Below are 26,650 nucleotides of genomic sequence, written 5' to 3' on the forward strand. Positions count from 1 at the left end.
CCTCCCCCGCCCCCTCCCTCCCCTCCTCCCTGCTCCCTTGCGCTCCCAGCTCCGCTCCTCTCTGCCTCGTTCCCTCTCCTCGGGCGGAGTCGCCCACCGCTGCCAGCCCCATGCTGGGTGGACCGGTCCCAGGCCGCAGCCGAAGGTAAGAGACCCCCAGTGTGCGGGGCGGAATTTCAGCACCGAGGTGTGTGATTCGGGGTGCGCTGGAGAAGCGGGACGCTTCCTTTGCTGGCTCTCGGGGATGGGGTCGGATGGGCAGGGGTGGGGTTGAGGTGCTGTCCCCGGGGAGGGGGTGCCCCATGCTGCCTCCGGGCAGGGTGCAGGATGGGACACCCCTACCCGGGGACCCGGGTGACCCCGTGCCCCGCCGACCCCCTCCTGCCTCTGGGTCTCATCTCCCCTCTGCGCCGCCGCTCTGGGGGCCAGGGCTGCCTGTCCGGACGCCTTTCAGGGTCCCTCTGTCTGCTCGGGTCACTCCGTGGCTTTCCTGGCTCTGACTCCAAGCCCCCGGGTTCTCTCTGCCTGCCCCTTGCGCCATCTGTTATTTCTGTCTCTGCGCCCCGTCTAGCCCTTCCTGGGGCTCTGTCCTTCTGTTCCTCTCCATGTCCGTCCGTCTGTGCTTCTCTGTGTCCCCTCTTCCTTCTGGTCCCTGGGCATCTCCCACCCCACTCCCTGGCCTCTCCCTCTCCCCAGCCTTTAACTCTCCTCCCACACACCTTTGTCTCCGCCCCTGCTCAGGTTGACCTGGCCAGAGGGTCTACCCAGAGGGGTGTCCCCGAGTGCCCCAAGCCCCCCCGTTTGCCCCCAAAGCATCACCCCTTCTCGTTCCAGGACAGAACCCCTCCCCAATCCTGCTGGCTGTCTAACCTGTAGCCTTTGCCGTAGCACTCGGGCTTATCCTTTCCCCTGTCTAACCTCTCCCTTCAAACTGGACCAGTCCTACCCACAATCTGACTTCCATATCTCATGCTGTTTGTCCATTTACTGATTTATCTTTTGACAATTACTGTTGCTCTGGAGACAGCACTAGGTCCTGGGTCAGGCTGGGCCACTCCTGCCTGCAGCCTCCTTTCCATCCCACAAAACCTGCCAGCCTCAGACCTGTATCCTGGGGATAGGTCACAGAGGGTCTCCATGTTCTCCAGGGCAGAGCCCTCTCAGGTCCAAGAAAGCAGCTGGTGCTTCTTTGGAGAAGGGGGTTGCAAGCAGATGTGAACCTGGGCTTGAGCTGGAGCTGCACAGGGCTGTGTGTGTGAGAGTGTGTGTGCCTGTGTGTCCACCGCCTCCCTGGCCTTGAGCGAGGTCCCTGCCCTGTGTGACAGGCATACCGCCTGGCACTCCAGATGACTTAAAAGGTCCCCGGGTTAGAAGTCCAGCGCCCTGACTCTCCATCTCTGCCCAACTGCTGACTCCAAGCAGTGTGGCTTAGCAGAGTGCCTCCTGCTCTGGGCCTCAGTTTACCCGTCAGTGCGTGGCAGCCCCAAACACGGGTGCTGTGATCCCCAGCCTTCAACAGTGCAGGTTGGTGTGAGCGCCCCCCCCCCACAAGTGTGGGGTTCCTCTCTGCAATGCCCTGCCCTCTCCTGCAGGACCAACACACCTGCTCACCCCACCCCACGCTGGGCGGCGGCTTGAGGAGAGCCCCAGGCCAGCCCCACCCCATCCCTGCAGGCACCAAGGCACCCAGAAGCACTGGGGCACCCACCGTGGACCCAGCTGGCCCACCAGGCCCTGGGCGGGGCACCATCTGCCCTCCTGCTCTGCGTCCTGCTCAACCTGATCCTTTCACCCCTGCTGTCTAGGCCCAGATTAGGTTCCAGGGCTGCTGGTAGACGAGGCAGAGGCAGCACTCTGGCTGTCCCTGGTGGCGCACACCAGGTTTACAAATATTTATCCAGGGCCTTCTCTTCCGACCCCTCCTCCAACCGGGGGCCCCAGTGAGAGGAGTTTGCAGGAAAAGGCTTTAAGCTGGGCTGCTTTCCCCAGCCCCTGGGGAGTCGGCTGGGCCAGAGAATGCTGGGCAGGGGCATGGGCATCGGCTACCCAATCTCCCGTTAGAACTGCTGCACAGGGACAGGTGGTTGGACTGTGGAGGGAACTTCCCAGAAGGAATTCATGGCCCTGCTTCTGAGAGCCAAAGAAGAGGGCGGAGAAGGGAGCCCCTGAGAGGCTTTGCTTTGGTTCCTGGTGGGTTTGTAATTACGCCTAAGTCGCTGCTAATTAGGGGGCTGCTAATTAGATGTATCATTAGGAGACTAATTGTGCTGTGGCCCTTTAAGAATCATCCCTCTCTCCGGTTCCACAAAAAAAAAAAAAAAGAATCAACCCTCTCTCCACCTCTTCTCTCTCTCTCTCTCTCTCTCTCTCTCTCTCTCTCTCTCTCTCTCTCCCTCCCTCCTTTTCTCTCTCCCTCTCTCCCTCTCTCTCTCCCTCTCTCTCCCTCTCCCTCCCCCCATCTCTCTCCCTCTCCCCCTCCCTTTTGGAGAAGTTCTGCCAACATTCTGCCTCCCTCCCCCAGAGGAGCCGGCTCCCAGCCGTGGGCGAGCAAGAGCGTGGGGCTAGGCTGAGGGTTAGACGCCCAGAGCAACTCTGCAGGCAGAAATGAAGTTACTGAGAGACCCCACGCTGGCAGAGCCCAAGGGTGCAGGAGGAAGGAGGCTTGGATGATACCTGCCTCCCAATCCCTGTCCCTTTTTATAGGTGGCAGGGTTACCATGGTAACAGGAGGGAGGGGCCCCAGGCCTCCTTTTGGAGAGAGAACCCAGAAGCCCTAGAGTTGGTGCTGGGTGACTTTGGGAGAGTTCTTTAACCTCTCTGAGCTTTGATCCTCTCTTGCAAAAGGAGTCAGTTTGGGTGGTCAGGAAAGGGGGGGGCGGAAAGGAAGGAGCGTCCGCTTGAAAGCTAGGGGGACAGAGCCTGAGACCTGGAGGGAGGATCAGGGAGGGCTCTGGGCGGATCGCATATGTAAGGAAACCTAGATGAAGACAGGGCCTGCACAGATCCAGGAACAGAAGAGGGGGTGCTGAAGCAGTACCCTCTTCTCACCCCGCCTCAGCAGACAGAAGCCCTGGGTCCCTGCTGTTACCTTGCAGCAACTGGGGAGAGCCCAGCTCAGCCAGCCAGGAACAGTGGAGAGACCAGCAGCTGCCAGCACCCCAGGGAGGAGTGTAAACAAGACCTCCTGTGGCCCCTGCCTGGCCCCATCCCAGACAGACAGACAGACTGACAGACTGAGAGACAGACAGACGGACAGACAGACAAACAGAGTGACTGACTCCACAGCACCTACTACCAATCAGATCCCAAGCAGGAGCCTGAGGGGAGGGCCGTGCTGAAACAAACCTTCAGGATCACCTCGCACAGCAGGGACTCCACTCCACCTGCTGTCCATGCTTTTCTTGTGTGCCTGGCTTTCGTCTCCCTCCCACCGTCATGTCTGTGGGTTCTCCTGTGTGGTCATATATGTCCCAAACTCCCCCTTCAGGTGCTGGGGAGATGGCTCAGTAGAATAAGCACTTCGCTGGCAAGCACAAGGGTCTGAGTTCAATCCCTGATTCCATAAAAACCTCCCCCTTCAGTGCTGCATAATATTCCACTGCAAATCACCTGCACCACCCTGCGCTTCCAGATTTTGAGGCTGCTGTCCATCAGGGCCCTGTGAAGGTCACACTGTTATGAGGATTCTTTCTATACCTACCTGAGGAAGCAGACCTATATCTCCCGGGCTGGTTCCCAGGAACAGAATTTCTGAGTTAATGGGATGTGTGATCCTGCCAGGGCTTCCCAAAGCACTTTGGCCAATTTGTGTTCCCACCAGCATCACATGAGGGGCCATCTGTCCTTTGCTGTCTTATATCCTTTTCTCTGTGACTCCATCTCCTTCAGCCTCCTGCATTGGCTCTTAGCTCCACCACCACCTCCCATGACCCAGTAAGCCATGACTTGGTGTGACCGGGCGGGTGGGATCCTCTCACCTGGTCCTCCTCTTCCTTCCTAGGACCCCACTACCCCTCATGGCTGCCTTGGCATTGGTGGGGGTTGCACTCCTCCTGGGGGCTCCCCCCTGCTCTGGGGCGGCCACCCCGACCCCATCCCTGCCACCTCCCCCAACCAATGCCAGCGATGCCAGCACAGAGGGATGCCAGGGCTCCTACCGCTGCCAGCCCGGGGTGCTGCTGCCCGTGTGGGAGCCAGACGACCCGTCACTGGGTGACAAAGCTGCGCGTGCCGTGGTGTACTTTGTGGCCATGGTCTACATGTTCCTGGGGGTGTCCATCATCGCTGACCGCTTCATGGCATCCATTGAGGTCATCACGTCCAAGGAAAAGGAGATCACCATCACCAAGGCTAATGGCGAGACCAGCGTGGGCACCGTGCGCATCTGGAACGAGACCGTGTCCAACCTCACGCTCATGGCCCTGGGCTCCTCAGCGCCTGAGATCCTGCTGTCTGTCATCGAGGTCTGCGGCCACAACTTCCAGGCGGGCGAGCTTGGCCCGGGCACCATCGTGGGCAGCGCCGCCTTCAACATGTTCGTGGTCATTGCTGTGTGCGTCTACGTCATCCCTGCTGGCGAGAGCCGCAAGATCAAACACCTGAGAGTCTTCTTCGTCACTGCCTCTTGGAGTATCTTTGCCTACGTGTGGCTCTATCTCATCCTTGCTGTGTTTTCCCCGGGTGTGGTCCAGGTGAGCCAGCCGACACCTTTTCGGTGCTTATGCAAACATCCACAGGGCTGCTGATCTCTGCACACCAAAGGCACACACTCACATCAAAGAGCAGTGCCAGGGGTCGTTGTGTAGGTCATACACTGCACAAGGGGCTTGGACCACAGAGGGCAAAGCAGGGCTGCAGAGCCGTTGGTACCTGCAAGCCTTGTCTTTGGAAGGTGTGTGAAGCACCTGGAGACAGGGGAGGGCTGTTACACTGTACAGAAGGGTGCTTTCTAACTCTCACAAGGGCCTCCTATGTGCCAAGAGCACCCCTGGGGGCTGTGTAATGCACACAAGGAATGATCACATATTTACCTATATTTCTTGTCTTTTGCATAATTTATTTCCATTCTTGCGATAAGACATCCCTGTTTGCATAATTCATGTGGTATTAGCAAAAACCAGCCCCATGTTTTCTGACAGTGCTAATTGGTTGGTTAACTTGGTACAATTTACATAATACATCCTGGGGTTCTCACAGATGTGTGGCCACATCTGCACACTTCAGCCCTGTGGTTGCCAGATATGTAGTAGTGGTTTGCATAATTCATTCATTATTCATCATTGGTTTCTGATGTCAAGATAATTTATGCTACTGCAGTGTAATTTATACTCCCATCCAATCCAACGTGGATACAAGCTGTGTCCACTTTGCATAATTTATTCCAACAGCGAGACTGTTTAGACCACAGCTGATCACTTACACCCTTGTTCCCAGGAGCCTTTGCCTCTCCCTGGCTTCACCTGGGTCCTCACACAGGTTTCCTACTAGACATTTGCTTCATTTATTCCCCACAGCTCCCGGCTGTCACTTACATTTGCATAATTTATTTATGGGTCCGGCCTAATTCGTTCACACACATGCATAATTGATGGACAGCACCCGGCTTCATTCACACTTGTGTGTAATCTATTCTCGGCCAGAGGGTTTCCAGTTCATGCTTCTTCCCCAAAAGGCTCCGATGCCACAGATTAAAAAATGCTTTGAGGGGATGTGTAAGGCAGGATGGCAGCAAGGAAAGGGGGATCGAGGCCCTGCAGATAGGGTGAGTCAGGCTGGGAGAATGGGACACAACTGACTCAAGATTAGAAGGCTGGCTTTCCTGCTGTCAGGGTGACAAATGCAAAAAGGACATTGTACAGTTTTCGAGTGTCTTTTTTTTTCCTTCTTTTGTCTTTTTGAGACAGGGTCTTGTCTGCAGTTCAGGCTGGCCTTGAACACACTTTGTAGCTCAGGCTGGTCTCAAACTCACAAGAATCCTCCTGCCTCAGCCTCCTGAGTGCTGGGATAACAGGCACACAACACCACGCCCAGTGCCCAGTGGTTTTCAGGTGTCTTCACTTAGGTTTCTAAAACAGCTTGTGACAAGGAGCTACACCAAGGCTGTGCAAAAAGAAGTGTCAACCCATGAAGAGCGGTGGGGCAGGACATGGCAGGGCAGGGGCTGCATCCCCCGAGAAGGAGCAGCTGGGACCCAGGTGACAGAAGGAAAGTTCAGAATGCAAGTGGACGAATGACCGTATGGGGTCCCCCCAGCAGTACCTCAGAATTCCAGGACATTTTCTTTAGAAAGCCAGTGAGTGGAAAGCTCAGATGGCCTCTGGACGGCCTCCATGATTGCTGTATGATCTCAGCTGAAGCCCACACCTTCTCTGGGCCTCGGTTTTCACCTATAAACCAAGAAAAAGGTTAGAATACCCCCCTATTTGCATACCAACGTCCCCTTTGAACAACAATGTTTCCTTATGTCCCATTTTACTCTGCTGATGGGACTGTAAGGGAATAGAGGCCCTGGGCCAAATCCCAGCTCTGCTGCACCCCAGCTGTGCAAGCCTGGGCCTCAGTTTCCCCCCCTATAAAATGTGGGTCACCATGGTGCTGACCTCCTCAGGCTGTCAACAGAATAGCTCCGCACAGGTTGAGGAACCAATGCCTGGAACGGAGTAGACACAGCCATGTTTCCGTGAGAGTCCTACCGAGGATCGGCTCCATCGGCTCCGTCCCATGTCCCAGCTGGGAGGCAGCCTCCTCACTGTCCTCAGGAGGAGGGGCCGCATGCAGGCTCACGCTTATACCAAAGAAGCTGAGTGTTTGAGAAGGAGGAATATCCTAAGTGATGCAGGCAGTCAGGGCAGTGGAGCTGGGAGCACGGTGCTTCCCGCCAACAGGAGGCCATGCAGGGCAGCTCGGCATCTACGGAAGCAGGAGGAGTTCTGGGCTCCTCATTATGAACAGGGCATGCAGACACAATGGTCCAGTGGGAAGTCCTCCCCCCCCCCGTGTGTGTGTGTGTGTGTGTGTGTGTGGCAGGGGTTGGGGGGAGGTTGAGACAGGGTCTTGCTATGTAGTTCAGGCCAGGCTTGAACTCACTGTGTAGCCCAGGCTGGCCTCAACCACACTGTCTCCCCACTCTAATGACAAGCCAGCAGCACCCTACATTTCAGTACCCCAGCCCAATAGTACCTCAGGGAGCCCCAGTCCCCTCAGGTGGGCAGAAAGACAGCCTGAGCCTACTGGGATCACCATTTCTTACCTGCAGAGAGGAAATTCAGGCAGGAGGTGTGGAGGGTTTCCTTTGATTAGCAGAGCATTTCCTGTAGTACTCGAGGTGTGCTGAGAGCCTACAGAAAAGCAGGTGCTTCAAATTCCGCTTCCCGTCACAAACTTGTCCAGTGACTTTGCGCGGCTCTGAGATTTTCAAGTCGAAGTTTACTCAGAGTTGTCAGTAAACAGTGACCATGCATGTGGTGATTGGATCTTCAAAGATGGTCCCTACCAAGCTTATGTACAAGGAACTTCCTGGTCCCTGGGACCATAAATACCCTTCAAACCTTCTCTTCTTTATCTTTAGCGATAAAGATAACGTTTGAGTCTTTGTACAAGGTGAGCCAGCGAGGGAATCTTGGTGGATATTCCCTGGCCATCGGCAGAGGGCTCTGAGACCTCTATGAGCCCAAGACAGTTGGGCTTGTGGTAATCATAATGACCCTGCTCAAGTCACTTCTCTTTTTCTGGTTCTCTTTCCTTTCCTTCTTTTTTTTTTTTTTTTTTGAGTTTCAATATGTAGTTCAGGCCGGCCTTGTACCCACTGTATAGCCAGGCTGGCCTCAAAATCCTGGCTATTCTCCTACCTTGCTTCCCAAGTGCTGGGATTATAGGCATGCGCTGCCTCACTTGGTGTTGTTAGAGTCACAGTCCTGTCCCTAAGTGCTATATAAATCAAAGGAAGGAGAGTCCAGCAAGGTCATAGACACGGTGGCTGTGCATTGGAGAGAATGTTGGTGAACAGAGAGGGACCCTGAGGAAAGATGGATGGAGATAGGAAGAGACACAGGCTCTGCCCCGAGATGGGCTGAGACCACAGGGTGAGGACATTTGTCACTTGCTGAGGATGTCTGGGTTTCTGGCCCCTGGGAGGTGTGGTTCTCAGTGGGTAAAAGGTGGGAGGAGTTTGACCTGTTGCCACATGGTCGTAATCCCTGTACTCTGGGAGGCTGAGGCAGGAGGACTGTAAATTCTAGCTAAATCTGGGCATTTCAGGGACACAGCAAGATCCTGTCTCAAAATTAAAAAGTAAAAAGGAGCTGGAAGTGTGGCTCAGTGCAGAAGGCCCTGAGTTCACTTCCCATTCCTAACACACACACACACACACACACACACACACACACACAGCCTTCTCTGGAGAGACATATGTTGACTAAGAAAGCAAACAACTTTGAAGGCTTACAGGGAGGGAGCCAGGTGTCTTCAAAAAGATAAAAAAAGGACATGGAGATGCAGAGAGAAAAAGATGGGAAAAGGAAAGATCAAAAGCAAGTGAGACAGAGCCAGCCACACGCTGCCATGCCTAGAGGCGGAGATGGACAGACAGGAGCAGGAGGGTGGCTGGGGGATGGAGAGGGACGGACAGACGGACAGACGAGGTGGATGGATGGTGGGCAGAGGAGGCAGAGAGCACGAGGCAACAGTGGGGACCTCGCGGGGGCCGCAGGGCGGGGCTGGGGACGCGCGCCCCCTGGCGGCCCGGGCTGACGGCCCCTCCGGCCCGCAGGTGTGGGAGGCGCTGCTGACGCTCGTCTTCTTCCCCGTGTGCGTGGTGTTCGCCTGGATGGCCGACAAGCGGCTGCTCTTCTACAAGTACGTGTACAAGCGCTACCGCACAGACCCGCGCAGCGGCATCATCATCGGCGCCGAGGGCGACCCGCCCAAGAGCATTGAGCTGGACGGCACGTTCGTGGGCGCCGAGACGCCGGGCGAGCTGGGGGCGCTGGGCCCGGGCCCCGCCGAGGCGCGCGAGCTGGACGCCAGCCGCCGCGAGGTCATCCAGATCCTCAAGGACCTCAAGCAGAAGCACCCGGACAAGGACCTGGAGCAGCTGGTGGGCATCGCCAACTACTACGCGCTGCTGCACCAGCAGAAGAGCCGCGCCTTCTACCGTATCCAGGCCACGCGGCTGATGACCGGCGCGGGCAACGTGCTGCGGCGGCACGCGGCGGACGCGTCGCGCAGGGCGGCGCCGCCAGAGGGCGCCGGCGAGGACGAGGACGACGGCGCCAGCCGCATCTTCTTCGAGCCCAGCCTGTACCACTGCCTGGAGAACTGTGGCTCCGTGCTGCTGTCTGTCACCTGCCAGGGTGGCGAGGGCAACAGCACCTTCTACGTGGACTACCGCACGGAGGACGGCTCGGCCAAGGCGGGCTCTGACTACGAATACAGGTGGGTACCCCGCGCCGCCATTCTTCCGTGACTTCCCACCCCTTGTACCTGGGATCGAATCCAGGCCTTTGCCCTGAGCATCATTTTTAGTATTTATTTTGAGAAGGTTTGGCCAGGCTTGACTCAAAGTTGCGATTCTCCTGCCTCAGCCTCCCCAGCATGCTGGGGTTATAGGCATGCACCCTTGCAACTTGGCAGTGGGACCTGGGTCCTAGAGTGCCTGCTAGGTACCACTGAGTCACATCCACAGCTCTCTGATTTTGTATTCTTATTTTTGAGTCAAGGTCTCACCACATCGATAACTTGCCCAGGATCTTCCTGCCTCAGCCTTCCCAGGGTGCTGGGGTGATGGATGTGTTTTGAAGCAGGGTCTCACTAAGTTGCCACTATGTCCAGGCTGGTCGCCTACAGACATGTGCCACCACACCTGGCCCATCCAGCCATGCTTGAACACCTACTGTGTGCCTGCCACTCTTCTGGGTGTCTCCCGTGGATCGTTCACAGGGTGAGGGAAGTTTTCCCTGCCGGGAACAATAGCCAGGCCCTGTCTGTTGCTTCCAGTCAGGCCTTGGAGGTGGCCCTGGCTTGGGCCGTGTTTCATGGTGGCCTTGCCACCACCCATAGCACAGCGCAGGTGCCCATCCCCTGAGGGTCTCGGCTCTGTCACATACTGTGCTACCTGTCGCCACATCTCCTGGGTCCTGCCAGTAAACATCATTTCTCAAGCACCCCAAGAGCACCAACCCTGCGCCAGTCACAGCAGCTCAAGTCCGTGCCTGGCTCTCCACATCCAGGTTCTCTGCAGGCCCCCTCCAGGCCCGCACTGTGTTAGTCCAGGAAGACAGCTGCCCCTCCCTGTACCATAGTACAAACACCTATTATTTTTTTAATTAATTTATTTATTTGTGTGTGTGTGTGTGTGTGTGTGTGTGTGTGGCCAGCTCAGCCCACCAGGGGGCGGGGCTGGCTGGCATGTGGTGCTGGGGGATTGAACCGCGGTCCCTGCGCTTTGCTAAGCTTGTTCTAAGTAGGTGCGTTAGACCACTGAGCCATCTCACCAGCCCACAAACACCTATTATTAAGCACCTACTGTGTACCCCATTTGAAGACAGATAAGGCTCCTGCCCTCACACCCTGGCTGCCCTCACCTGGCTTACCTGTTTATTACCTGCTTGATGGAGTCTGACCCCTGCCTTTTTTGTTTGTTTTTCTGGTACAGAGATGGAACCCAGGGCCTTAGCACTGAGCTACATCCCCAGCGCCTTTATATTTGGAGACAGGGTCTCACTAAGTCTCTAAATTACCCAGGCTGGGCTCAAACATGCAATCCTCCTGCCTCAGCTTCCTAGAGTGTTGGGGTTCCAGGCAGGGGCTTAACGCCATCTCTTCCATACTCTTTGCCTGTAGTTTTGTTTTGAGTATTTGGTTTTTTGTTTGTTTGTTTGTTTGTTTGTTTTTGAGACAGGGTCCCACTCTGTAGTCTGGGCTGGCCTCCAAGTCTGAGCAGTTCTGCTTCAGCCTCCCGAGTGGTGGGATTAAAGACATGCGCTGCGACCCGCAGTTCACTGTAGTTCTTCTGTGCAGACCAGACTGACAGTTTAGAGCTTGACAGTGTCTTACTCAAGTCCCGTTTCCTGTTATGGCAACATGTAGCATGTTTCTCCGCACCAGAGATGAATCTGACTGTGACAGCTAGCAGTGGCAAAGCACATGGCATCCTGTCCTCCCTGGAATAGAAGGCCACTGGGACCCCAAATATGCAGATAGTGACAAAAACCGTGAAGTCAACTAAAGCCAGGCCCCACCTGCAAAGAGGGGAGCCAGCCATGTCCCCTCAGGCCCTCAGCTGTGCTCAGGTCCCTGGCTCTGCCGTCCTTGTCCCTTCAGCCCTTCTCTAGCTGGGCTGTTTCCTGTGTCACACGCTTCTCACCTCATCGGAGACCTCGGATGTCAAGGTCACCACTGTCCATTGCCCAGGGTATCTGTGGCCCCAGTCCTCTGCTTCGGTCAGTCCAGCAGCCTTCCACCCGAGGAGGTGCCCCTGCCGTCACCCGCACCCCTGCCCCCCCACCCCCATGGAGGAGCTGCAGGCTCTGCACTGGGCCTCGTGGCTCTGCCATCTCTTCTGCACTCAAGCCTCACATCACTCATCAAGGAGCTGAGGACTCTGGACAGTTAAGGCCGCTAAGTACCGTTGTTAAGGGTGTGCACTGAATGAGGGCACCATACCTGAGCTCTTCTAAAACTGGAGAAGAGCTGAGAACCAGGGGATCGGCCACTGGGCAAGGGTTTCTATTCCGAAATGTCCCAGAATCCCAGACTGTGAGAACTGTAGCACTCAGTGTGTTAGGGTCACAGGGCTCAACTCTCAGAATGTGGGAGCTGTGCTGTTTGGGGGCCTCGAGGAGCGTGTTTAATTTGGAGAAACTGAGGCCCACAGGGCTATCCTAGCATGAATGGGAAAAAGCGCTTTCCTCCTCCAGGCTCCTGTTTCCACGAGTCAGGAATTTTAGCAAAGTGATGTGTAGATCTAGGTCCATACCTGACAGGTACACTCAGGAGGACAGTGTCCCTTCCAGGGAATTCCAGCCAAAAGCACACAGCTTGAGCCCAATTTCCAGGACGTGTTACACAGGTCGAGGCAAGGAGGATCATCAAGAGTTTGAGGCCAGCCTGAGCTACGTGGTGAGGTCCTGCTTCAAAAATCAAATAAATAATACCAATAACGTGGCCCTCAAAGAGTGAGTCGTGGGTCATTTCCCCCTAAACACTTGAGCATATGTCCTGAGAATGATGATGCAATCCCACAGGGAAACTGCGGTGACACATGTGGGGAACGTAGCGCTCTATCCAGGTCATGTGGTCTGCAGTCCTCCATGCCCTCGAAGCCACAGCTTCTACAGCCTCTCTTCTCGCAGTACCCACAGCCACACATTTGGTTGTCCCAGCTCCTTGGTCACCTACTTTTGTGATCACCTCGCTGCCCTCCCGTGACCCTTGTGCCCTGAGGTTTTGAAGGCAGAGGCCAGTACGAGTCTGTCGGACATCCTTTCCCTCTGAAAAGTGCTTTCTCACGTGCAGTCCTGGCAGGGACCCACGGAAGGGACCTCTTGCCCAGGGAGGCCAATGATGTCTGCTGGTGACCCTTAAACTTGGTGCTTAATCTTTGGCAGAGGCAATACTAATTCGCCATGTTCTGCTTCCCTTGCTGGGCACGGTGGCACACATCCGCAGTCCCAGCACTCTAGGAGGCTGAGGCAGGAGATGGCAGGATACCCAGCCAGGATAAATAATTTAGGGACCTAATGAGAAGTGAGACCCTGACTCAGAATTAAAAATTAAAAAGGGCTGGGGATGTAGCTCAGTGCAAGGGCACCAGTTCAAATTGTATCATTAGGATCTCACACACCAAAAGAGTTTAAACTTCTAACATCCTGGGCCTTTGTGTGTGCATGTATGGTATTGGGAGATGAACCCAGGTCCTTCACCCTGAGCTGCCTCCCTGGCCCCTTTTTCTTTTATAAGGCAGAACCTCCCCAAATCACTAACTTGCCTCAGCTGGGCTCAAATTTGCCATCTTCCTGTCTCAGCCTGTTAAAGGATTATGGGCAGGCATACTGCACCACACCACTTGAGGCTTTAGAGTCTAAGCTTCCAGCATTAATATACAAGCATCATTGGCTCACTTTCACTGAGGGCTCCCTGTATATGCCAGGAGGCTGGTGTTCCAACAGGCACTGGGCCTCACGTGCAGACTGGGAGAGACGGGAAATGATGGTGTGCAGAGTCAGTGACATCAGCCCTGCGGGGGGGGGGGGGCTCATTTCATTTCCTGTCCTGTCAGCACATCACTCTGACTAATCCGATGCCACTGCCTCCTTCCTGCCACTGGACACTCTCTAGGTGCTGCCGTTCTCCTCTGCTCCAGTGCCTGCCATGGGTCTCACCTCCTCAGAGTAAAGTACGGAGGCCCTGTAGGCTCTGTCGCTGTCTCCTCTGTCCCTCATTCCCGCTGCTGCAGCTATCTGCTGCATCTGCTGACCCACGAACACACTGGGCCAGCTCCTGCCGGCTTCCACCCCACCTTCTTCTCAAAGGCCTCCCAGGACCTAATGTCACTTACACCTGTACCAGCAGGACAGCTGGTGCTGTTTGTTGATTGAGTGAATGAATGAACCATAATCTAACCACCAAGTGTGTCACTGTCAGTCACTGGGATACAGCTCTCCCATGAGGCTAAGCTCCCCGTGAGGACAGGGGCTGGTTACTACTGCCCCTGGCACTGCTCAGCTCGGGGCCCAGGTGCTCGAGGAGTGTTTGCTGAATGAATGAATAAATGATGGCCATGTAGAGTACAGCTTTCTCCAGGGGCACCTAGGAGCACAGAATAGTTTATCAGAGCGACAAGGGCAGTTCCCAAGTCCTCGCTACACAAAGTGGCCCAGATTCCACATGTCCCCCACCCCTCACCATGCCTCTCCGCCCCCCTCCATCCCCATGTGAGTTAGAAATGCAGACTCTGGAAACCCATGTGTTTCTGAACCAGGCTGCCTTGCACAGAGCCAGTGTGCACTTCGGGCCTTTGCTGAACACCCACCCTCCAGGGGCGCCCCATCCCCATTCTTCCACCCGGCACCAGCCTGATGCCCTCTCCTCTCGCCCTCCCCAGCGAGGGCACACTGGTGTTCAAGCCGGGCGAGACGCAGAAGGAGCTGCGCATCGGCATCATCGACGACGACATCTTCGAGGAGGACGAGCACTTCTTCGTGCGGCTGCTCAACCTGCGCGTGGGCGATGCACAGGGCATGTTCGAGCCTGACGGCGGTGGGCGGCCCAAGGGGCGGTTGGTGGCGCCGCTACTGGCCACCGTCACCATCCTGGACGACGACCACGCAGGCATCTTCTCCTTCCAGGACCGCCTGCTGCACGTGAGCGAGTGCATGGGCACCGTGGACGTGCGCGTTGTGCGCAGCTCAGGCGCGCGCGGTACCGTGCGCCTCCCCTACCGCACGGTGGATGGCACGGCGCGTGGCGGCGGTGTGCACTACGAGGACGCATGCGGCGAGCTAGAGTTCGGCGACGATGAAACCATGTGAGCGGTTTGCGCAGGTGCAGCGGGGGCGGGGCCTTGGGATGGGCGGGCCAAATTATGCCTGGGCTGAGAAATGTGGAGCTTGACTGGGAGAGGGGGTGGAGCTTTAGGAGTGGGCGGGACTGTGTAGGTCCTGGGAGGTGGGGCTTGGATAGAAAGGGGTGGGGCTGAGCCAGTGGCTGTGGCCCAGGTGGGCTGTGAGTGACAAAGAGGACGCTGGCTGTGGGAATGGGGGGCTGGGTGGGGCCATGCCCTGGTGGAACTTGTCTAGGGAAGGGGGCAGAGCATTGGACACAGGGCAGGGCCTTGTAAATGGGTAGAGTGGGGGGGCTGCTTGTGGAGATAAGACTGGTCCTGGGAGTGGTTGTAAAGATAGGAGTGGCCTAGCTGGGCAGAACCTGAGAAATGGAGCTTGACTGGGAGAGAGGCTAAGCAGGTGTGGGGCTGTGACCCTGAATCAAAGAGGCCATGCTAGGCTGAGAGAAGGGGTCAGACGGGTGAAGAGATGGGCCAGAGAGGAAATGGGATAGGGGCTGAGAAAAGTGAGTATAGCTCTGATAATAGCAGGACAAGTTGACGTGTGGTCCAGGACAGGGACCCCGGGATCAGCAGGAGAGGTGGAGCGCCGCCTGCCGAAGTGGAGAGGGGCAGACCTGGAGGCTATGGAGGCGGCCTGGTAGGGCCATGGAAATAGACCTGGGCTGCCAAAAGGGGGCCAGAGTGAGCGAGACCTGCAAAGACCCGGGTACCCCGGGAGATGGAGGGAAGTGGTGGAAGCTTGGGGAAAAATGGTGCAGAGCGTGGGGTCGCTGGGCGGACGGGAGGGCTGGAGCTTGGGGTTGGAGCGGGCTGATGCGCAGATGCACGGGTGCGGACACACCAGGTGACGCACAGAGGTCCGTCGGCACAGAGCCGCTGGCACAAACACTGCACCCGCGGGTGCCGCAGCCTCAAAGCCCGGCTCCCTCACCGCCTGCCCGGATGCTGGCGGCGCCTCCCGCCTGCTCGCCCACTGCCTGCCGCCCCCGCAAGGCCGTCTGCTGCCTCCTCCCGCCACCCACGCGCCTCCCACCGGCCGCCTCAAGCGCTCCCCTCCCTCCTCGGTGCCCGCACCCGGCCGCTCAGCCTCTCCCGCGCTGTCTTTCCATCTCGCCCTTGGCCTCTGTGTCTCTGGTGCCCAGGTAGTCTCTCTCCCGGTCTCTAGCTCTCTGCCCTTGGTGACTAACACTTCCACTCCTGTTAAATTTCAGCCACAGATTCCACTTTCGCCTTCGTCGCTGTCTCTGCCTTAGTTCCTGTTTAGGGCTACAGAGAACTGGGGTGGGGAACCATCCCAGCCCCACTTCTCACACCTTTCCACCAGAGGTGGGGGAAAGGGGAAAGCTGTCTTTCTACCGCTCCACTATTTCTTTTGGTCCAGCCCACTTCGCTCCCGCCATTGCAGCCTCAAGGCGCTGTCCTCAGCGCTTGGCCTCCCCAGGCTGGGATACCCTCTGCCCCGCCCCCGCCAAGCTTCCAGCTGTGGCTTTGGAGACGGAGAACAGGAGGCTAATTAGCGTCTAGGGAAACACATCCTTCCTGTGATGCGGCCGGCAGGCGCTAATTACAAGCGCTTTGAAGCAGCCAAGCTGGAGGGGAGGCCCAGGCAGGATCAACACAGAGATGGGGTGGAGAAAGACAGACGGACAGACAGGAGAGCCAGAGACAGGGCTGATGAGAGACAACATAACAGAAACAAGCAGAGATACTGCAGGAAAGAAACACAGGACAGAAACTTGGACAAAGAGAGGAGATCCAAAGAGGAAGGGAGCAGGCTGAGAGGAGGGCTGGCTGCTTCCTTAGGCCCCAGGTAGTTCTTCTCTCGAGTTGTTCGCTACCAGTTAGGTTTCTCCTCCTGGATCCCCCAGGTGACGTGCCTGTCACTGCCTGTCAGTCACTCTGTCATTGAGCGAGTGCCTGATGGAGCTGTGTGCCTTACTGTGTCAGCATGTCACTGTGCCTGCAGCTGTCTGGGGGTGTGAGGCAGGAGACCCCCGCCTAGGTGGAGTTTCAGCACCGTGGACAGCGCCAACCTGTGCTTGGCGGAGAGCATCGCCTCTCCGTACCCTGGAGATCTTACACTACCTGAAATCAGGAAGGGGAAGAAGCTTTACAGCCTGCATGACCATTCTGTGCGCCTCATCCTTGCACGGGTGTCGCTGTGTCCTGTGCACGTTTGTGTTTTGAGATGCTGCTGTGCGATGATTTCACTCTTTGGGCACTGAGAGCAGAGACAGAGGGCAGAATAGGTTTTTTTTTTTTTTTTAATGGCAGAGAGGAGAGACAGAGGCAGAGCAGGCCAGAGACAGAGTCAGGGGGCTGGAGAGGTGGAGGCTCAGGGAAGCTGAGAAAGGCAGAAAGGGAACAAAAGATGGAAATAGAGCCTGACACCGGCGGGCAGAGACACCAAAGGGAATAAGCAGACCCTGAGACTCAAGGAAAGCTGGTGGACACGATGTCAGCGGGAGGCCTGTGGGTTGGCGATGTCACCACAGCTATGGTGGGGGTGTCGTGCTAACTAGCAAGCATCTGGTCCGTGCGATTTTTGCCACTGAGTTGAGAATGGCTGCGGGTGTGATGGTTTGGGGCGTGGGCAGTGTGGCTGGCTGGCGTCCTCGCCTGGTGACTGTGTGGGCTGGTGTTTCTGTTGCTGGGTTCTGGGGCCAGGTCTTGCAGGGCTACGTGGCTTGTACAGCTGAAAGAGTTGCTGGTGGTGGAGCTATAGGTATTTGGGGCTTTGGGGCTTTGCCCTTGCAGTGCTCTGTGCCTGATGGGACAGGTAATGCGCAGCTGTTCCCTGACACACCCTGGTTGCCATGGGAGCAGAGATGCTGAGAAAAGCCAGTAGCACCTGGTTAACCCTACCAGTGTGGTCAGGATGGAAGGCAGGAAGGAGAGGATTTTCTGTGCCAATGGATCTGAGTTGGCAGAGTATTTATAGAGGGTACACTAAATGACAGATACCATCCAGGGTATTGGTCATAAGGCAAAGAATGTAAACGAACTTACAAAGAATGTAAATGTAGCTTACATTTTAAAGTGAAGAGGTCAAGGGAAAATAATGAACAAAATAAATAAATAAATGTTACATTAGAAGGGGGAATTAAAAAAAGAAGGGGCAATGGATTTCAGCATTCAGGAAGGAGACAGAAGCAGACCTCAGACAGAAAATGTGTAGACAGAAAATGGGCCTGAGGAAGTGAGTCTGGGGCAGAGTGGTGTAAGCAGAAACAACGGTCATGGCTGGCACAAAGGCCCTGGGGCACAAGCAGCCATGCTGTGCTGAGAAGGGAGGGGAACAGCTGGGCTGCACAGAGCCCTGTGGACCATCCTCAGATGTAGGCTTTTATTCTGAGTGAGATAAGAGCTGCCCATGTGTCTGGAACAGTGGAGAAGCCAGTCCAACCTGGTTGCGATGGGGTGTGTAGGTCGTGGGTGGTGAGGCCACAGCAACTCTGGAAAGAGATGAGAGTAGCGGCTCAGTGGGAAGTGACAGCGGCCACTGCCTGGACTCAGGGTTGCACAGATAGAGCGGCTCAGGCCCTGTTCCCTTCAGAACCCTTTTTCCTTCTCGCGATTTGTGTCTGGATCTGTTTCTGACAAATGTGGGTGGCAACAGATCCCTCGTGGGGGACTGGGGAGGACCAGATGAGGCTGTGGAGGTGGGGAAGGCATGAGACGCTGCCCGGGGGAGCTTTACACCCCTGCTTGCCTCCCACCCAGGAAAACTCTCCAGGTGAAGATTGTGGATGATGAGGAGTATGAGAAAAAGGATAACTTCTTCATCGAGCTGGGCCAGCCCCAGTGGCTTAAGCGAGGGATTTCAGGTGAGGGGTGATGGGTGGGCTGCAGGAGTAAAGGGGTCCAGGACTGGGGGGCCCTGGGGCTGAGCGGCGGGCATCTGAGCTGTGCTCGCTCGTGGGGAAGTGATCTCACTGTGTTCCTGTCTCTGTCTCTCCCCAGCTCTGCTACTCAACCAAGGTGAGTGGGGGTCACCTCCGGCTCAAAGGGGGAGGAGCCCCTGAGGGGTGTTGGGGAGAGGCAGAGCCAAGGTGGGGTGTGAAGCAGGCTGGAGGTGAAGTGGAGGTAGACTTCAGGTCGGGCGAAGGCTCCTCTGGCCCTAGCAGAGATGGGGCCCTTCGAGTTGGGGGCCTAGTGAAGGGTGTGGCACTCAAGAATGTATTTGTGGCCAAGGCTGGGCAAAATGAACACCAAAGAATCAGATATGGGTTTGTGGTGGGATCAGAGGAAATAGGGTTTGGATTTGGTCAGGACTAGTTTAGGGTTGGGATTTAATGGTGTTCCTGTTGGGTCAAGATTAGGGTTAAAGGTGGAGGTGTGGGGCCTGTGGTGAGGTCAGAGCAGGATCAGGGCCTGATTTCTGTCAAAGGGGAAGCTGGAGTTTGGTGTGACAGACTTTGAGGGGGCTGAGTTAAGAGATTAAGGTGTCATGAAGACAGCAACAGAGTTGCTTTGGAGCCAAGATCAGCAGTGGAGTTTAAGGTTAAGATGAGGGTTAAACTGCATTTGTTAGGGTAAGTGATACAAGCTGCTGTAACTCACAGGCCTTTAAGGCCCCAGGGCTTAGTACAACACAAGTTATTTTTTGCTTAGACAGAGTTTTCTGAGCATTCCCTGTTGGTGGGTGGCTTTCCTCGGCCATGTGGCTGTTCCATGTGGCTCCATGGTGCCATGGAGCTTTGGCACTGTCGCCAGACCCCCTACTTCCATCTGGCAAACAGGGAAAGGAAGTCTGGGGGAACACATGGGGGGTTTTTGAGGGCCAACTGTCCATCCCTTCTGCCCACACTCTATCGGCTGTCACTCAATCACACAGCCATGTCCAGCTGCAAGGATGGCTGGGAAATGTAGTTCAGCTGTTTGCCCAGAAGGGGAAGGATACACGTTTGGGTGAACACATAGCAGTCTCTGCCATACCTCAAATTCTTTGTTGGCGATGGTCCTTGGGTTGGGAACTGGGACTGAGGTTTGGAGTCGTATATGACTGTGGTGAAGTCTTGGCCTGGAGTTTGAGACTGGGCATGGACTTACTGAGGGGCTACATTATGGATGCTAGAATTGGAATGAGGAGTTAAGGTTAGAACAGGGTTGAGATCTGATTAGGATTGACAGTTGAAGTCAAGGTTGGTGCCGAGGAGTGTAGGGCCTCACGTAGAATCAGGCTTCCAGTTGAGTACCAGAGCTGGAGTTGGGCTTAGAGTAAAGAGTCAAAATACTTTGGGGAACTGTGTGATCTTAGGGCCAGGATGCCAGTGGGCCTGGGTCCAAGATTTGCACCCAAACTAGGTATCTTCCTGTTCTCCTGAGTACCTCAGACACACTCTAGGATCTTTTGATGTAGAGCTTGGATGTAGAGACCAGGGATCCTCCCACAAGGGTGGGAATGATGAAGACTGTGTTGGTGATAATAACAAAAAAGTAACACTTAATGAATATTTAGGTGTGCCAGGCCCTGTGCTAAGCACTGTACATGAATTAGATTGCTCAACTCTCATACTATCTGATGAGGTAGGTTCTGTTATCATACCCATCTTACAGATATGAAAATTGAGTCTTAGAGAGGCTGACACATTGTTGAATTCACGCAGCCTCCACCATGTGAACCCTGGCCCCACCAAGTGAACTTCAAGGGGCTAAGAAGAGGGTGGTCAGGTGGAGCTGGGAGGGATCACCAAGGAGGCCTCCCAGAGGACAAACAGGTTTTCATTGAAGGGACAAATCATAAAGACATCGCAGGTCCAGTGGGTGGGCCTCCAGGGAGTCTAACCCCACCCCTCGTGCTGCAGGGGATGGGGACAGGAAGCTGACGGCTGAGGAGGAGGAGGCTCGCAGGATAGCAGAGATGGGCAAGCCAGTTCTCGGGGAGAACTGCCGGCTGGAGGTCATCATCGAGGAGTCCTATGATTTTAAGGTGACTCGCTGGTGCCTCAGCTCCCGGGAGTCTGGCCTGGGCATTTCCACAGGGAGGGGCCAGAAAGCGGGGAGACATGAAGACCTCAGGCGCTGCAGACCAAGGGGGCCCCAAGGCCATTGTCCAGGCAGGCGTCAGCACCACGGACAGCGCGCCTTCCTTTGTCTTGCTTGAGCCTGTGAGGCCGGCACAGGAGCCCTGCCCCGCTCACACCAACCCCATGCCATGCCTGGAGCCCCCTGGGATGCTCCTGGGCTGACCCCTCATCCTTTCTCCCCCAGAACACGGTGGATAAACTCATCAAGAAAACGAACTTGGCCTTGGTGATTGGAACCCATTCATGGAGGGAGCAGTTTTTAGAAGCAGTGACAGTGAGTGCAGGTAAGCGACGAGGGAGGAAGAAAGGAGAAGAGAGAAGAGTGAAAGACAGATGCAGAGCCGGGAGTGATGGTGCATGCCTGTACTTCTAGCACTCTGGGAGGTTGGGGTAGGAGGTGCAAAAGTTTGAGCTCAGCTTGGGCAACTTGGTTGCTTATGGAGACCCTGTCACAAAATAAAAATGGGCTGAGAATATAGCTAAGTGCAAAGGCTCAATAAGTCCATCAATCAATAAGATACAGAGAAAAGGGGAGAAATGAATGGATGCACAGAGGAACAGGGAGAGAAACCAGAGTGACAAAGACAAGATAGATGCCAAGAGAGACAGAACAAAAGAGAAGGGCAAAGGAATGTAGAAAGACAAAGAGAAAAGGTAGAGGGGAGAGCCAGCCACACAGAGGAACATACAGAACACCAGAGAGGGGACCGAGACAAAACATTCCTACAAACTGACAAGGGACAGTGAGCCACAGAGGCAGGGCACAGAATGGTGGCCCAGGCAGGGCAGGGGAAAAGGGCATTAGAAGGCTTGGTCTTGGCTTTGGATTGGGGGGTTCCCAATTTGGGTTTTTTCCAGGCATCAGGCAAGAGTAGGTGGGATGAGAACTGGCGAAATGGCTTGGTCACCCTAGACAGAGATGGCCTCCTCTGTTGCCGTGGAGACAGTTACCAGGGCATCAGGCTCTCTCCCACCTGCATGGCACCCACCTGCTCGCCTCTCATGGACCCGCAGTGCCCCCATGTGGCCAGAGGCACGATGGCCCTTGGAACCTAGGCTTTGATCTTTGAGACTAACCCTGGTCCCTTGTGATACTGATTAGGGAAACTGAGTCTCTGTGGGAGAGGAGGGACTGATCTGAAATCCCATGGAGAATCCAGGAAGGGACCAAGGCCAGAGCTCAGGGAATCTGTCCCTCACACAGCGGCTTTCGTTGGGGAAGGCCCAAGCTGGAAGCACTGAATGTGTAGGGTCCAAAGACACGAGGCCTCAGGGTGGAAGAGAAGCAGGTACAGGCTGGAGATGGCAGAGCTCTTGGGCCTTTTAGAGCTGGGTGGCAGTGCCTCTGGAAGTCACAGCGTATTTCTGAGTCACAGCATATTTTGGGTCCAGCTCTGTTGTGGAAAATTGCTGGGGACACAGAAGTGACTGAGACCACCCTGGGCCTGTTCTGTGGTGGAGACAGGCATGTTGCAAGATAATGGCAGCCCACAGGCAGCAGGGCTGGGCTGGGAGACTCCAAGGTGAGCCCAGATGCGGTGCCTGATGCACACTGGGGGCCACAGGGGCTTCTGGAGAAGCAGGCCCTACGTGCATCTTCAGAGGGGGACAGCTGTCAGACACAAGGAAGGACTGGGGGGGCAGGGCAGACAGCACAACTGGAAGTGTGAGGTGCAGGCACCTTTGGGGGTCTGAGAAGAAAGGTACAGGGTGAGGCCATAGGTCAGTTTGGGGTGAGGGTAGTCGGAACCAGTGCAGCATCTGGAGCAGGGTGGGGGAAAGCCCCAAATGAGGTAGTAACAAGACCCCAAAGAGCACAGCCTCCCCCCCTCTGAGCCTGCACACTGTAGCTTTATTAAGGATGGGTTCAGCAGCAAAGAACAGAAAACTACAAGTGGCCCGAGCGCACTGAAGTTTCTCCTGAAAAAATCTGTAGTAGTGAGTTGGTGCAGTAGCTCGGGAATATCAGCAGCAGCCCCCACTGGTCTTTGTTTTCCTCCCTACTCTCAGCTTTTGCCCTTGTGGTTGCACAAGGGCTGCCACAACTCCAGCTGTCAAGCCCGCATTCCAAGCATGAAGTAGGGGCAGTGCCTGGTAAACTGGAGTCCTCAACTTTATTTATTTATTTATTTTTAAGAGTAGGAAAATTGGGGCTGGTGAGATGGCTCAGTGGTCTAAAGCACCTACTTGGAACAAGCTTAGCAAAGCACAGGGACCGCGGTTCAATCCCCAGCACCACATGCCAGCCAGCCCCGCCCCCTGGTGGGCTGAGCTGGCCACACACACACACACATAAATAAATAAATAAAATTAAAAAAAAAAAAGAGTAGGAAAATTAAGAAAAAAAAGTAGGAAAGCTTATTAGAGAATAGGAATGGGGAATAGCTCCTGAAAAACAGGAGGGGTCCTGAGTGGGCTGCCCTGGAGTCCCTAACTTTAGTTTCTAACTTCATTTTACTTGATATTGTAGCAGCCACCTGGTTATGTGAGATGCAGCATGCAAAATCCACAAAGCCCTTCCTTAAGCTTTTTTTTTTTTTTTTTTTTTTTTGTGGCAGGCTTAGCCCACCCTGGGGGCAGAACTGGCACAGCATGTGGTACTAGGGATTGAACCCGGTCCTTGCACTTGCCTAAGTTCACCTAAGCAGGCACTTTTGTCCACTGAGCTATCTCATCAGCTCCCAGTCTTCAGCATGTACAAGTTCAGACATTTATTCTTTTGACAAGCCAAGCGGCCGGGCAAGCTGAACATATGGGAAAGGGATATATGCTCTGAATGTATCCCTGAATGAGTCCCTGAATCCATCAGCTTCTCCTTGCCTGCACGCCACAGCTGTCCTCTGCCCACTGACGCTCTGGAGCCTCTGGGGGAGAGCACATCATGGTGCTCCTCGGGTGGAACTGGGAGGCAGGTCCGTGACTTAGTGACTGTCCTGGCGTTTCCTCCCTGGTTGCTCACCTGACTGGTCAGGGCCAGGGATGCTTCCTATCGGCATCCATTCAGGTGTGACACGTGCCATTGCACTGCTTCCCACATGCCACCCTGTGCTTCTTGGTGTAGGTAAGGTTGCCAGGGCATTTCGTTTGTGCTTTCCCATCATACAACTCACTGCAGGGCAAAAGCAGGCCAAATTGAGCCACAATTGGGCACACACGGTCCTGTACAAAGCTCAGAAGACACAGCCCCGCACAGTGGCACAGGAGAAAGCTACAGCCTCCACCACCGTCTGTTTAGGCCTCACTGCCAGCCTGGGTGAGATGGCTAGTGTTGTAAGGCATTGTGGGAAAGCATATATTTAGTACTGCAAGCTGCAAAGAGTTCTGGGAAAGTAAATATATTTATCTGAGGACATGGCTGTTGCTAGCCTCAAGGGATTATGGGAAAGTGACTAATTTTTAGCTGGATTTATATTTCTCCCTTCTATAAGAGATCCTGGGAAAGAGAATACAAATTTAGCTGAGTATGTGGCCACAGTTGACTGCAATGAATCTGAGGAGTGACTCTTTATAGATGTGGATATGGGTTTCAGTAGTGGTAAAGGCTTCTGGGAAAAGGAATAGTTTTACTTTTTATTTATTTATTTTTATTTTTATTTTTTTGGCAGAACTGGGGATTGAATTCAGGCCCTTGCGTTTGCCTGGCAAGTGCTTATTCTACTGAGCCATCTCCCTGGCCCAAGAATAGTTTTAGCTAGGAAATTATACAGCTATCTCTAGCAATCAGAGATCCTGGGAAGTGGGATATTTTTAGCAGGCTACCTATGGCCCCCTCCAAATGTAAGGGATTCTGGGAAAGTATTTTAACCTGGCCTATACACTCTCCTAGCTGCAAGGGATTCCGGGCAAGTACTTACTTGTAGCCTACATGGCCACATCTAGCAGCGGGAGATTTTGAGAAAACAGAATCTGTGGGACTATTGGGAAATGAAATAAAATGGAGCCTCTGTAGATGGGAAAGGAAGAACGGGTTTATGCCCCAGCTGGGTCATGTGCCCACAGGGGACGAGGAGGAGGAGGAGGACGGGACCCGGGAGGAGCGGCTGCCATCCTGCTTTGACTACGTGATGCACTTCCTGACGGTGTTCTGGAAGGTGCTATTTGCCTGCGTGCCCCCCACCGAGTACTGTCATGGCTGGGCCTGCTTCGGCGTCTGCATCCTGGTCATCGGCCTGCTCACCGCCCTCATTGGGGACCTCGCCTCCCACTTTGGCTGCACTGTGGGCCTCAAGGACTCTGTCAATGCTGTTGTCTTCGTGGCCCTGGGCACTTCCATACCCGGTAACTCCCTAAAGACTGCTTCTTGGATCAGGGTCTCAGGGGAGGGGCAGCCTAGAGGAAAGGTCTCTGAGAAGCATGTTGGGTACATAAAGAAAGCTAGGAAGTGGCCCCACAGGTGCGATATGTGAAATGAGTCCTGATTCAAAACCAAGTGGATGGAATGTCCCATAGCGTGAAAGTGGAGGCAGTGGTAGAAGCCACATGTGGAGCAGGCCATGGTGGTGCACACATATAATCCCAGCCCATGGGAGGGAGGCTGAGGCAGGAGGATGGCAAGTTCCAGGTCTGCCTGGGTAACTTAGTGAGATCCTTTCTCAAACCAAAAAGGGCAGGGGGATACAGCTCAGTGTGAAGGCCTGGGGTTGAGTCTCTAATGCCACACAGAGCAAAAACAAAAGGAGGCATGGAAACTCACAGAACGTTGGCAGGAAGCCAGCTGAATGCAGTCAGGTCACATAGGAAGAGGTGAGAGTTCTAGAGACACCAGGCAGAGGAGTTGATGAAAGTGAGACAGCTCCCAGGAAAGAAACTACGACCCACAGAGCCACGCTGATCTGCTTGACAGAGGCACTAGCTGGCAGAGGTGCATGCTTGTAATCCCAGCACTCAGGAGACTGAGGCAGGAGGGTCCCTGTGGGTTCAAGGCCAGCCTGAGCTACATAGTAAATCTGAGGTCAGCTTGAACTACATAGGGAGACCCTGTCTCAAAAAACAAAAGCATAGCAGTGGGGTGCACCGTAGGTGGAGCCATCCCATAGGGAGCCAGAGCTGGGGACGGGCAGAGTCCTGATTGCTGCCCTGTCCTGCAGACACATTCGCCAGCAAGGTGGCGGCGCTGCAGGACCAGTGCGCAGACGCCTCCATCGGCAACGTGACAGGCTCCAACGCGGTGAACGTGTTCCTGGGCCTGGGGGTGGCCTGGTCGGTGGCCGCCGTGTACTGGGCAGTGCAGGGCCGCCCCTTCGAGGTGCGCACCGGCACGCTGGCTTTCTCGGTCACGCTCTTCACCGTCTTCGCCTTCGTGGGCATCGCAGTGCTGCTCTACCGGCGCCGGCCGCACATCGGCGGCGAGCTGGGCGGCCCACGCGGACCCAAGCTCGCCACCACCGCGCTCTTCCTGGGCCTCTGGTTCCTCTACATCCTCTTCGCCAGCCTCGAGGCGTACTGCCACATCCGCGGCTTCTAGGCCCACCGGACTCAGCCTCGCCCGGCCTTCTCCTGAGATCCCGGCCTGCCTTCCCCGGTGACCCCCTTGTCCCCTGGCACTCAGCCGTGCCCCTGTCCTCTGCCCTGGGGAAAGGTCCACCTCCAGACCCCGCCCCGTTCCCCAGAACTCACCTTCTCTCTCCCGGACACCCAGAAGGCTCCCTTCTCCTGGTGACACCCTAGGGCCTCTGGACCCACCCTCCCCGGGCCCCCAGGCTCCAGGACGCGCAGATCTCAGCCCTTGCCCCACCCTCAGGGAGCTCCGCCCAGGCCCGGGGAGGACGGGCCGGGCGTGTGCGGAGGACACGCTGTTCTCCGGATGTTTGCACTCGAGATGAGGGGACTGAGGCTCAAAGAAGTCGGAGTTCGGTCCCGAGGCTCGCTGGAGGAGGCACGTTTGGGACCCGCAACTTCTCACATTCCAGCGCCCCTATTGCCCTCCACTACCTCTGCGAGCCCCGCGCCTGGAGGGAGGGGCTGCGTGTGTGTGTGTGTGTGTGTGTGTGTGTGTGTGTGTATGTGTGTGTGTACATAGTGTGTGCTGGGAGGGGACGCGGGTGGGTGCATGTGGTGG

The 26,650-nt window shown here is 55.5% G+C and overlaps 1 protein-coding gene across 2 annotated transcripts; it reads left to right on the forward strand.

The window, feature by feature from the left end:
- Positions 1-64: 64 nt before the first annotated feature.
- Slc8a2 (solute carrier family 8 member A2) lies at positions 65-26,650 on the forward strand. Of its 2 annotated transcripts, XM_004644268.2 has the most exons (10): positions 65-145; positions 4,001-4,691; positions 8,768-9,432; positions 14,102-14,524; positions 18,287-18,390; positions 18,527-18,544; positions 20,371-20,495; positions 20,777-20,876; positions 24,592-24,870; positions 25,680-26,650. In XM_004644268.2, exons 1-10 carry the CDS (start codon positions 111-113, stop codon positions 26,054-26,056), a joined length of 2,817 nt encoding a protein of 938 aa, XP_004644325.2. In that variant the 5' UTR covers positions 65-110; the 3' UTR covers positions 26,057-26,650. The 2 variants fall into 2 exon arrangements, with proteins under 2 accessions (XP_004644325.2, XP_004644326.2); XM_004644269.2 differs by lacking the exon at positions 18,527-18,544.

Source organism: Octodon degus, unplaced genomic scaffold, assembly GCF_000260255.1.
Source record: "Octodon degus isolate 3935 unplaced genomic scaffold, OctDeg1.0 scaffold00197, whole genome shotgun sequence".
Taxonomy (NCBI): Eukaryota; Metazoa; Chordata; class Mammalia; order Rodentia; family Octodontidae; genus Octodon; species Octodon degus.

Bases quoted from the DNA above. Each gene is read 5' to 3' on its own strand.
- Slc8a2 (XM_004644268.2), top strand. From the start codon at position 111: ATGCTGGGTGGACCGGTCCCAGGCCGCAGCCGAAG. The intron at 9,433-14,101 runs GTGGGTACCCCG...CGCCCTCCCCAG, and splicing joins GGCTCTGACTACGAATACAG to CGAGGGCACACTGGTGTTCA. The intron at 14,525-18,286 runs GTGAGCGGTTTG...CCTCCCACCCAG, and splicing joins TTCGGCGACGATGAAACCAT to GAAAACTCTCCAGGTGAAGA.